This window comes from Schistocerca piceifrons, chromosome 7 (genome assembly GCF_021461385.2).
Source record: "Schistocerca piceifrons isolate TAMUIC-IGC-003096 chromosome 7, iqSchPice1.1, whole genome shotgun sequence".
NCBI classification, from domain to species: Eukaryota; Metazoa; Arthropoda; class Insecta; order Orthoptera; family Acrididae; genus Schistocerca; species Schistocerca piceifrons.
Genome location: NC_060144.1, coordinates 355,563,453 through 355,576,964, shown reverse-complemented (window position 1 = coordinate 355,576,964; position 13,512 = coordinate 355,563,453). Strand labels below are relative to the sequence as shown.

Here is a 13,512-nt window from a genome sequence, read left to right as displayed (position 1 = left end):
TAGAGAATTTCAGAGAGAGCATTAGGGAACGACTGACAAGAACAGGTGAAAGAAATACCGTAGAAGAAGAATGGGTAACTTTGAGAGATGAAATAGTGAAGGCAGCAGAGGATCAAGAAGGTAAAAAGGTGAGGGCTAGTAGAAATCCTTGGGTAACAGAAGAGATAATGAATTTAATTGATGAAAGGAGAAAATATAAAAATGCAGTAAATGAAGCAGGCAAAAAGGAATACAAACGTCTCAAAAAATGAGTTGACAGGAAGTGCAAAATGGCTAAGCAGGGACGGATAGAGGACAAATGCAAGGATGCAGAGGCATATATCACTAGGGGTAAGATAGATATTGCCTACAGGGAAATTAAAGACATCTTTGGAGAAAAGAGAGCCACCTGTATGAATATCAAGAGCTCAGATGGAAAACCAGTCCCAAGCAAAGAAGGGAATGTAGAAAGGTGGAAGGATTATATAGAGGGTCTATACAAGAGCGAAGTACTTGAGGACAATATTATGGAAATGTAAGCAGACACAGATGAATATGAGAGGGGAGATATGATACTGCATGGAGAATTTGTCAGAGCATTGAAAGACCTAGTCAAAACAAGGCCCCAGGAGTAGACAACACTCCATTAGAACTGCTGGTAGCCTCAGGTGAGCCAGCCATGACAAAACCCTCCCAAGATGTATGAGACAGGTGAAATACCCTCAGACTTCAAGAAGAATATAATAATTCCAATCCCAAAGAAAGCAGGTCTTGACAGGTGTGAAAATTACCAAACTATCAGTTTAATAAGTCATGACAGCAAAATACTAACACAAATTCTTTAAAGACAAAAGGAAAAACAGGCACAAGACGACCTCAGGGAAGATCAGTTTGGTTCCACAGAAATGTTGGAACAAGCAAGGCAATACTGACCTATGACTTATCTTAGAAGACAGGTTAAGGAAAGGCAAACCTACATTTCTATCAGGTGTTGACAGATGTGAAAATTACCGAACTATCAGCTTAATAAGTCACAGCTGCAAAATACTAACACAAATTCTTTACAGACGAATGGAAAAACTAGTAGGAGCCAACCTCGGGGAAGATCAGTTTGGATTCCATAGAAACACTGGAACACGTGAGGCAATACTGACCTTACGACTTATCTTAGAAGAAAGATTAAGGAAAGGCAAACCTACGTTTCTAGCATTTGTAGACTTAGAGAAAACTTTTGACAATGTTGACTGGAATACTCTCTTCCAAATTCTGAAGGTGGTAGGTGTAAAAGACAGGTAGCAAAAGGCTATTTACAATTTGTACAGAAACCAGATGACAGTTATAAAGAGTCGAGGAGCATGAAAGGGAAAGAGTGATTGAGAAGGGAGTGAGACAGGACTGTAGCCTATTCAATTTGTATACTGAGCTAGTGGTAAAGAAAACAAAAGAAAAATTTGGAGTAGAAATTAAAATCCACGGAGAAGAAAGAAAAACTTTGAATTTGCCGATAAAATTGTAATTCTGTCAGATACAATAAAGGACTTGGAAGAACAGTTCAAAAGAATGGACTGTGTGTTGAAAGGAGAATATAAGATGAACATCAACAAGAGTAAAATAAGGATGATGGAGTGTAATCAAATTAAATCAGGTGATGCTGAGGGAATTGTATTAGGAAATGAGACACTTAAGTAGTAAATGTGTTTTGCTATTTAGGAAGCAAAATAACTGATGACTGTTGAAGTGTGGTGGATATAAAATGTAGACTGCTTATGGCAAGGAAAGCATTTCTGAAGAAGAGAAATTTGTTTACATCGAGTATAGATTTAAGTGTCAAGAAGTCCTTTCTGAAAGTATTCGTGTGGAGTGTAGCCATGTATGGAAGTGAAACAAGGATGATAAATAGTTTAGACAAGGAGAGAATAGAAGCTTTCGAAATGTGCTGCCATAGAAGAATGCTGAAGATTAGATGGGTAGATCACGTGACTAATGAGGAGGTACTGAATAGAATTCAGGAGAAGAGGAATTTGTGGCACAACATGACTAGAATAAGGGGTTGGTTGGTAGGATGCATTCTAAGGCATCAAGCGATAACCAATTTAGTATTGCAGGGAAGTGTGGAGGGTAAAAATCATACATGGAGACCAAGAGATAAATACACTAAGCAGATTCAAAAGGACGTAGGTTGCAGTAATTACTTGGACATGAAGAAGCTTGCGCAGGATAGAGTAGCACAGAGGGCTGCATCCAACCAGTCTCTGGACTGAAGGCCACAGCAACAATAAAAAAAAAATCAGTTTCAGCTGAGCTGTAGTACACACACTCACAACACAAGACACAAAAATAATTTTCATGTAAGCTTTGTCTCCTTCTTCAGGGTTCAGAATAGAGTTAAGCTCTCTGGTGGTAAGATAATCAAGAAGCTCCTGTATAACATAAAGAAAAAAATTGGAAATCCCTATCAATTTAAAAGAAAATTGAATACCTACCTCATTAGCCACTATTTCTGCAATTTATCTGAATATCTAAACTCAAGGACTGAAAGGCTCTTTTAGCAACATGATGACAATGTTTATTATGAAGCTGCACTACAAGTAATATTTAGTATTTACAGATGTAACAAATATTTTCTTTGCTGTATTTGTCTTATGTTAATATGTGCAATGACTCTTTCCATGGCCATAAATACTGTCCTTCTTGATGGGATCTATAGAACATTATGAAGGAACGACTGAATGATTACATTACTGGCACTTTTAAGCCTAGTGTATGACTCAGTAAGATCCACAAGATGTCACTTCTTTAACAAACATTGTTGCTGAAGAAGATCAGTAATAGTGGTTCAGGCAACAATTCTGACCACATACTAAGTCATACAGCTGAGGATAAAATCAGGACAAAGAGAAAGAGAGGTACATTATGAGGTTAGATAGAAACTGAGTGACTCAATGGAATCCACACAATGAGGCATAAAGAAGCAATTAATCAATGAAAAACATAACACTAAAAATTTAAAATTATAGCAATCTTATTTACCTGAAGGTCCATTTCATGTAGTCTGAACTGGACAGCCTGTTCCACATACTGCAAACGATTGTGGAATGTGAGGGGAATGCTTCTGCCACCTGGTACAATGGGCATAACTTTTCCCGTACAACTAGTGCCTTCAAAACACTCCAGTGGTATTACCTGCAGGGTAAAGAATACAAAATATTAACAATTATAAACAAAAAATATTGCTAAAATTAAGAGCAATTAAGAAAAACTGGAAGAGACAGGGTACAAGATCTTCCTCCTAAATCAATTCAGCACAAATGATTTATTTCAATGACGATTAGAGTGTGAACTAAAAATGGTGCCAAAAGATAACAATGTTGAAAGGGAACATGAGAATATTATACAAACAATTAGGAAAATTGCTCTAGAGGTGCTGGGGACAGAGTAAAGGTGTAGACAAATAGGATCCTCCATGGCTGTCAGATGACCTTAAGAAGTTGATTTGGGAAATGAAAAAAATGTACCTCAAGACAAAATTACATGACAATAAATCAGGAATTACAAAACAGAATTAAATCAGAAAAGAACAAGATGTGGGAACAGAAATGCACCCAAATTGAGAGTTTAATAGTTGGATCACAAACAGAAGTATGGAGAACAATCGCTGGTATGAAGAAAACTCCAAGAAACAAAGAAGTAAACAATTTAATTCCTTTAAGCTAATGGAAAAAGCATTATACTGATTTTCTAACTGAAGACAGACCGAGGTAGGACAGAACAAAAACTTTGGTATATGAACATCACGACAGAGGACGTACACAGTGCATTAGCTAAAATGAAGAATGGCCAATCGCCTGGTCCTGGAAATATTCCTGTGGAGTTATTGAAAACTTGAGGACACCATTTAACGAAAAGAATACCAGCTTATGAGCAACTGCTGTCAACAGATTGAAGTTCCATCGGTGTAGAAAAGATCATATATAGTCTCCATTTTCAAGAAGAGAATTAGAAAAGACACTGATTGCTGCAGAGACATAAGTGGGAACTGCATGATGAGCTGCTTATTTGGCAAAATTGTATGTGAGAAAATAAGATAGAATGTTGGACACCATATTGGAGGAGACCAGAGTGGGTTCAGGCAGAACAGAAACCTGTACAGATAACCTTTTTATTTTACAACAGCTAATGGAGAAATTCATAGCAGGAGCTACACATTGCCTGTGTAGATTTAGCTAAAGCCTATGACACAGTTCCTAGAGCAAAACTCTGGGAAACTTTGAAAGATTTTATATGGATGATTAACTTTTACAGAGTATTATTGAAATGTACAGAGATAATAAGGTACAAATTAAAAGAGGGTCAAAATTAGCAGAACCTATTAATGTCACAAACGGACGCTCCGAAGGTAGAAGAAAAGTTGCAGAGGAATGGAAATTATTATTAACGATGTACAGTTGTTTTTGTTAAGTTTTGCTGATGGTCAAGCTGTTCTAGCACAAGATGAATTTGACCTTGAGTTCAAGATACCCTGTTTATATCGAGAGTATGATAAACGGGGATTGCAAGTGAGTCTGACAAAAACCAAATATCTGGTAGTGAATAGTGACACTAAATTTGAAGTTCACGCCAATGATGGAGCAGTTGTGAAACAGGTAGAAAATTTAACTATCTTAGGGCATATATTGACTAAAATGGACTGTGTACTACAGAAATAAAATTCAGAACACAACAAAGCAGAAAAGTAATAGGGAGTATAAATTATTTTTGGTTTGACAAGAATATCTCTAATAACAATAAGAAAGAGAGTGGGCAGGCTAATGGTTGAATCTGTTCTATGGTACGGGTCAGAATAACAGCTGTGAAAATGGATTATTTGTGAAGGAGTGCCACAATATCAAGAATTGAAAAGAAGACTAATGACGAAGTGAGAGCTCAAACGAAGGCAGATGAAACACCAATAGACAGAATTGAAAGAAAACCTCTAAAGTAGTATGGACATCTGTTGACAATACCAGATCATCAATGGCCAAAGAAAATTTTTGACTGGAAACCACCTGGCCAATGTAAATGTGGGAGACCACAATGTTCTTGGAATGACCACATCAACAGAATAATGGAGAATTGCAGAATAACTAAGGAGGAGGCACTGAATAGAGAGGCTTGGCAGAAGATAACAGGAATACAACAAAATGTTGTTATTACTGACTTCTGTCTTAATTAATCCTGTAATAATAATAATAATAATACATAAAAGCTTTGTTCACACTCAATCCATCAACTAGCCAGTGATCCAGGACAGTTCTCATCACTTTGCATAACAACAACAGGGAAAGTATGGACTGTTACTGTTGTGACTCGCCGATCATTCAAAGTGCCGCCGCGCAATTACGCACGTCGTCTACATGCAGCGCTGTCTGCCAGCCATGCAGCAGCTGCGCCACCTAAGCGGCCAGCCAGCCAGTGGCCGCTAGACTTGGACTCAGTGTTCACATGTCTTGCTTTGTCAACTTGCTCAGTGACTTATATATGTTGTGTTGTTCTGAAATATATGTGTTCAACTTTATGTTATAACAATTGGCGACAAGGTAGTGGATTTTTCCTTTTCATCGTTGACCAAAAGGTTTCCATGGCTACTGTCGAGCAACTATTGCAAGGTCTCATTGAACAGCAAACGCTTCTAACATCGGCGATTCGTGATTTCGTCGCGGCATCAAATGCGGGGCGTTTCTCATCATTGTCCATACCTCCTTACGACGATACAGCAGAAGACTGGTCTGATTACGAAAAACGTCTTCGACAGCACTTCTTGGCATTTCATGTCTTGGACGAACAAACATGTAAGTCTCTCTTCCTTTCATGGATTTCACCTCAAATGTATCGGTTGTTGTCGCAATTGGCTCCTTTGAAAGATCCTGCGTCTTTGTCCTTTGCTGAAATGTGCTCACTTCTGTCTGTCTATTTTCAAAAGCAAACGCATGTGGTAGCCTCTCGTGTTGCCTTTTATCGTTGTCAAAAACAACCACATCAATCCTATCGCACTTGGGCTGCTGAACTTCACGGCCTCAGTTGAAAGTGTCAATTTGTTACTGACGTTCACAAAGAATCCTATGCCAATTCCATGGTGCGGGATGCTATTAACCGGTTGGCACCCGACAAAGAAGTTCGGTAATGTGCTCTTCAGTTGGCAAATCCGACTCTAGATGAAATCCTATCCATCGCACAGTCTTTCGAAATTTCTCGCACTGCTGGGGCGCAAATAGGGGCATGGGGTGATGTCGGGGAAATACAACCACTCTGTGCTGTTGACGACGCGTGCGATGCATCCCCGCCGGCCGACGTGGCCGCAGTATGCTCCCACGTGCAGCCTCGGCCTAACCGTAAACAACCCTCTAAGAAACTGCAGCAAAACCCACAGCAACTTCCTTCATGTCCGCGATGTTTTACGAAACATTCATGGGAGGACTGTCCCCAACGTTGGGCCGTGTGTCACAACTGCAAAAAGAAGGGTCATGTGTCTGCCGTTTGCAAATCCGACCACATACACGATGTTCATGACCGTGACGCTGATTCTGCTTCTGTGTTGTCTGTCAATTGCACTTCTTCCCTTTCAGGGAAGTTATTCCTCACTGTCCAAATCCTGTCGGGATGTTCGCATGCAGGTGGATACCGGTTCTGCTGTCACTATAATTAATTCTCAGACGTATCTTCAGTTGGGTTCTCCACTCTTATCACCTGTCACTCGGCAATTACGGACGTACAATAAACAGATGATTTCTCTCTTGGGACAATTTAATGCTGAGGTATCTTACAAATCTGTCGTTCACACTGTTCCCATATTTGTGGTTGACCAGAGCAAAGCAGAAAATCTGTTTGGTTTCAATGCCTTTCGCGTTTTTGGGTTCTCCATAGATGACTCTGTCAATATCGTCTCTGATGCTACTCCTTATGCTCAATTGGATTCCTTGCCGACGACATTTTCGTCCCTTTTTTCTACTGGGTTAGGCCGTGCAAATGACTTTGAAGCGCATATCACACTCAAACCCACTGCTCGGCCTAAGTTTTTTCGGGCTTGGCCCATTCCTGTGGCCCTTCGTGATCAGGTAAAACGGAAGCTGGATCGTCTCACTACTTCAGGGGTCTTGCTTCCTGTCACTACCAGTGAGTGGTCCTCTCCTGTTGTTGTTGTTGCTGCTAAGCCCAATGGTGATATTCGTCTCTGTGGCGATCATAAAGCCACTGTAAATGCACAATGCCTCATTGACACTTATCCTGTGCCCCGACCTGAAGAATTGTTCACAAAACTTGCGGATGGCCAGTATTTTTCTAAAATTGACCTGTCAGAAGCTTATCATCAACTTCCTCTCGACGCTGCTTCCTGGTAGTTTCTGGTCCTTAACACACCTTTCGGCCTCTATCAATACCAATGATTGCCATTCGGGGTTGCCAGCACCCCTGCTCTCTTTCAACGGTTCTTGGAATAATTATTGCTCCCTGTCCCTGGATGTATAAATTACATGGATGACATTGTTGTCACTGGCTCCACCACTGAAGAACATCTTCAGAACCTCCGCACACTTTTTCATGTCTTACAAACTGCCGGTCTTAAGTGTAATCTTCTGAAATCACAATTTTTTCAGGCATCTATCATGTACTTGGGGCTTCAACTCTCTTGAGATAGTATTCGTCCTCTTCAGCAAACTGTCGCTGCGATTGATGCCATTCCTCGCCCTACATCTGTTAAGGAACTGCATAAAAACGTGCCTTTTCACTGGTCCGCGTCATGCGATGTGGCTTTCCACAAATTGAAGGCTATGCTGAAACAGGCCCTGTGCCTGGCTACTTATCGACCTGGCCAACATCTTGTTCTTGCCACGGACGCCTCTCAATACAGGGTCGGTGCAGTCCTCGCGCACCGTTTTTCGGACAGCTCTGAACAACTCATTGCTTATGCCTCCAAAACGCTCACGGATGCCCAACAAAGGTATTCTCAAATTGAAAAACAAGCTTTGGCCATTATTTATGCTCTTCATAAGTTTGGTGTTTTTCTCTATGGCTCCAAATTTCATCTTGTTACGGATCACAAACCACTTGTTTCCTTGTTTCATCCATCCCGACAAGGCTGCACACCACCTCCAGCGTTGGGCTCTTTACTTGTCTCATTTCAATTATGAGACTCATTTCTGGCCGACGGCTCAACATGCGAATGCTGATGCACTGTCTCGCCTTCCCATGGGTCCTGATCCGGCATTCGATAGGGACGAACTTCTGTGTTTCCACCTGGATGTTGCCGAGCAGCGGGTTGTGGACGGGTTCCCCATCACCGGGGACCGGCTGGCGGCTGCTACTGGTTCTGACCCTACCCTATCCCGAGTTTTACGCTGTATTCAGAAGGGTTGGCCAGATCGTCCATCCGCTAAGACTTCTGATCCATTGCGGAACTACTAAACTTTGCGCTACCGCCTCACGGCTAGGGATGGTGTTATCCTCCTTTCCACCGACAATGCTTCGCCGCGTGTTGTGGTACCTGCGTCTTTGCGTGCGTCAGTCTTGCGCCTCCTTCACCAAGGGCACTGAGGTGTCTCTCGCACGAAACCTCTGGCATGCCGTCATGTGTACTGGCCCGGCATCGACTCTGAAATAGCTCACATGGTCGCCGTCTGCGGCCCTTGTGCGTCACAGGCCGCCGCCCCGAAGTCATCTTTGTCACCGTAGCCTTCGCCTGAGTCGCCCTGGGAGCGCATTCATATTGGCTTTGCGGGACCCTTTTTAGGTACTTATTGGCTCCTCGTAATTGACACCTACTCTAACTTTCCTTTCACTGTCCGCTGCACGTCGCCTACCACCGCGGCAATCACAAGTGCTCTTGCCCGCATTTTTTCTTTGGAAGGCCTTCCCTCTACTCTTGATACTGATAATGGTCCGCAATTTGCCTCTTCCGACTTTGCGCATTTTTGTGCTCATCACGGCGTTATGCATGTCACGGCCCCTCCATTCCATTCACAGTCAAACGGTGAGGCTGAATGACTGGTCCGCACATTTAAGGCTCAGAGGCGGAAACTCCTGACTTCTTCTGCTGCTGATGATGCACTTCTCCAGTTTCTGCCTTCTTACCATTTCACCCCCATGGGCGACCACAGCCCGGCTGAGCTCTTATATGGCCGACAGCCCCGCATGCTACTTCATCTTCTGCGGCCTTCCACCTCACGGCCACGGGTGCCTTCGCTTGGCCGGTTCACCACCAACGACCTTGTCTGGGTACGGGGATATGGCAGGCGGCCAAAATGGAGTCCGGGCCGCATGTTACGACACCGTGGCCGATGCCTGTATGAAATCCAGACGGACACTGGTGTTGCAGTGTGTCATTCGGACCAGCTTCGGCCTTGGGTGCTGGCAACGCCTGTTCCGAATGCCGCTACACCACCTTCGCCTCTACCTGACGCTCGGGATTTTGGCATCTCTCATTACTCACAACACAGCCCTCTCACCATCATCTCGGTGCCAGTACAAGAACGGACGCCACCGGGAGACATGCCCATGCAGGAACCGGATGACCACCATCTGTCGGAGCCAATCTACTCGCCTCCTTCTCCTACGGACGCTGACACATCGCCCATGTCTCCTGTTATATCAACTGGACTTGCCGCAATGGGCAGATTGCTGCACGGGGCCCCAGCCGATTCGACCCCTACGTCTCCTGTCATCTCGAGCCGGTGTCATCGGGGACACTTCCGTCCATACGGGAAGCCTCCTCCTCGAGACTTTAAGGCTGGTCAAATGACACCTATGGACGTTAGCACTCTCCAGGCCACCTCCATCAAGACCAGTGCAAAAGTTTCAAAGGGGGGAAAAGTGTTGTGACTCGCTGATCATTCAAAGTGCCGCCGCGCATTACGTGCATCATCTACATGTGGCGCTGTCTGCCAGCCAAGCAGCAGCCACGCCACCTAAGCGGCCGGCCAGCCAGCCAGTGGCCGCTAGACTTGGACTCAGTGTTCATTCGAATGTTACCTTGTTCACATGTCTTGCTTTGTCAACTTGCTCAGTGACTTATACGTGTTGTGTCGTTCTGAAATATATGTGTTCAACTTGACACTATAAAAGTTACTTACTACACAGAGGAAGTATTGTGCTGCAGACAGGTACAATAACAACAATAAGGAAAGGTCAGATTGCTACTCATCACATGGAGGAGGTGTTGAGTCAGGGACAGGTAGAGTGAAACAGAATGGTAGAAATATTTAGCATTTAGGCTCAGTCCTTCATCACATTTAGAAAACTCACATACATTCACACCAGCACCACTTAGTGACACTTGGCCGGTGTTGTCTTAGTGCCTGGAGACAACAGTGAGCCGTGTTTGTGCGTGCGTGCGTGCGTGCGTGTGTGCGTGTGTGAGTGTGTGTGTGTGTGTGTGTGTGTGTGTGTGTGTGTCTGCGCGCGCGTGCGCCACGATGAGAGAGGGAGGGGAGAGGGAGGGAGGGGAGAGGGAGGGGGGGGGAGAGGGAGGGGGGAGAGGGAGGGGGGGAGAGAGGGAGGGGGGAGAGGGAGGGGGAGAGAGAGGGAGGGGGGGAGAGGGAGGGGGGGGGAGAGAGAGAGAGAGAGAGAGAGAGAGAGGGAGAGAGAGAGAGAGAGAGAGAGAGAGAGAGAGAGAGCAGAAAGTTGTGAATGTGTATGGGTTTCCTATTCTGATGAAGGACATAGCCTAAACACTGAATTTTTTAGCATTCTTTTTCATTTTACCTGAGTGTGATTCAACACCTCCCCTATATAGTGAGTAGCATTCTATCCTCTTCATATTATTATTATTATCCCACCGTGAATTTCCTGCTTCACGTAAGTAAGGTAATGAGCAGTGTTTACAATTTTTTTTCTTCTGTGTATGTATTGCACAGTAACTGAAGCTTACACTATGCAGGATGTAAGCAACGTTCTCAGCCGGTTATTGTTCCCTCGATTGGAGTTAAAACTGAGATATTTTTCTGAAATGCACATGTGAAACACTGATGAATATGGAAACCATAGCACCAAAGGCGCCATTCTGGCCTGCGTAAATCACACCAAATACTGAAAGTCAGCGATGGAGGGGTTTTACTGTGACATTGCTGAAGCACAGAAGATACTTTTTGTTGTCAGTACCCACTGTACAGGGGATTTGCAACAATATCAATGAATACAGTCAAACGACACTCATTTGTCGACAAAGAATCTCCCCAAGTGCTAAACCACCACATACGTTTTCAATAAGGCAGCCCTAAGAGATGCAACAACCACAATATAGTATTCTAAATCTTGCCACATACGTAAAGTGGCACAATAAATATTATTCTTAATCCTTCCCTCAGCTACTCCATACCATGTGGCATTGAAGTCATCGACACACCATCTTTGATGTAACCTAACTAAAAACAAGCACATTCATTTCTGTAGCAAAGAAATCCAAAATTAAGGTATCAAGTTCCTGGTACTTGGTATCAGGAACAGTTCTTTTCACAAAGAAAACTGCATGAAAGAAATAAGATTTGGCTTAATGTAGTGCTGACAATTACGACATTAGAAATGAAATAAGCTTGAACTGGACAAGGATGGGGAAGGAACTCCTTCACTGAAGGCATTTATCTTCAGTAATTTAAAGAAGTATGAGCCCAGTGCTTTCATCGCTGTACCTTTGCACTCAATCAAATAAAAGGACATGATACAGAAAATATTTCCTACATGCAATCTGTTGTCAAGTTAAAGTTCTTCATACCCAAAATGTGCACACTATGATGATTAATTTGGCAGACATATTAAACTTATATTCATAATTAAAGACATGCGTTAGTGCAAATCACTCTTTCTCTGTCTACTGAAGCTAACTTATTGCTGGAATGGATTCTTAACATATCTTTGCTCATGGACTTTTTACAAAAGTCATTTCAATAGAGGTCAAGCAACAGTATTGAAGATTAAAGGCTGTGAAAGTGCTTTAGACCCCATACGAATGTGCAGTTCACCAGTCTTGGAACAGAGGCAAGGCACTGAGATGGTCCAAAGGGTTCCATCCATTAGCATCATACCCTTTCGGTGAACAAGATACTTAATTTCTAGAAACTATTGATGAGATGAAGGATATAATGTGTAGTTGTAAAAGAGCTACACTTGTACTTAATGGGTGTGAGGAAAGAAATAGATCTTCTGGGAAAATATGTTATGTATGAGACAGATTGATCTTAAAATTATCACAAAACTGGCTTCGAGTGAGCTGAAGTTTGCACTACTATTGTGACCCACACAAGTAGATTAATTATGAATATTAGGAAAAATGACATGCTTGACATCACTGGCTGAGAAGTTGCAAATAAAGGTAGTGTCCCCTTGTTCTAAGCAGATCACAATGGGTGTTGGCTGAGGTTAGACCAAACAGCTGGTAACAGCTCAACCTCAGCGGTGCAATGAGCTTTGTTTTTAGTTCGTATGATGTCTGCAAATTATAACCATCTACTGTTTCACAGGAAGTGACTTTGACTGGTGCTCAAATTGTTTAGTATTGAACTGTGACTGTAACTACAGATTTAGACGCAGTTAGGTCAGATGAACAAAGTGTATGTTGTGCTATTGTGTTACGTCTCTCAATGGTACAGGTAAGTCAGGCTATGTTTATTCTCTTGCTGTATATATGCTCACTGTTGTGGAAGATAATCACATATGACCTTCTGGTCATGACCAAGTGTGGAAATTTAATAGTTGTGGAGAATATTGTGGGGTGAAGTGTGGAACAAAATCAAAACTATCCTGATATTTCACATACAAATTTCTGTCTGGCAGCTTATTTTGAAAGTTGTCTCACTGGGGTTCCTAGGTATCAAAAGATATGCCACGGAGACAATTACTTTGAATTAGTGGCTTCTGTGAATGCTCCTTGAACTTTGATGTGATGTACATTTATCTTTGATCTGAAACTGATATAGGTATACAACACTTTAATTGGAGGACACAGGGCCCAACAATATATCAAATGAATCTATGCAGCTGTAGAATTCTTTTCGGGTCTCAAAAATCTATGCTGTATATATGTAGACTGAAGCAATACTGTAAATTTGCACAAAGGCCAGGATTCAAATTCAGGTCTTCTGCTCACTACGTAGATGCACTAACCACTACACCACTCTGGCCCCGTGGCTTTGCACAACTCAGCACACCTCCCTCTTCAAATGCTGTTTGAGTTTAGAGGAATATCAAGTGGGCTGATAAATGAATGGGAATTTGGACTGAGAAGGGAGGAGTACTAGCGTAGTCTGAGCAGCTGTTCAAAGCCACTGTGCCATGGCGACATGGTGGTTAGCACATCTACCTATGAGCAAGAGACCTATATTCGAATCATGGTCTTGGTATACATTTTAATTTTTTGCTTAAATTTCCTTATATCCAACAATATAGTCTATTTGTACTGGAGGCGCTGGGTACTCATTTGCTGGCCAACCAATCTCTTCCCAGGCACATAATTTCATTCAAAGGTTGTGCATGTGCCACCAGCTGGGGAGTCATGCTGGAAACTGTACAAGG

General features: G+C 42.7%; 1 protein-coding gene across 1 annotated transcript in view; it reads right to left on the bottom strand.

The window, feature by feature from the left end:
* Positions 1–13,512, bottom strand: part of LOC124804616 (probable E3 ubiquitin-protein ligase HERC1) — a 790,356-nt gene that overhangs the window by 36,056 nt on the left and 740,788 nt on the right. Inside the window, exon 69 of the mRNA XM_047264817.1 lies at positions 3,010–3,162. Within this exon, the coding sequence (XP_047120773.1) occupies positions 3,010–3,162 (153 nt within the window). The remainder of the gene's footprint in view (positions 1–3,009; positions 3,163–13,512) is intronic.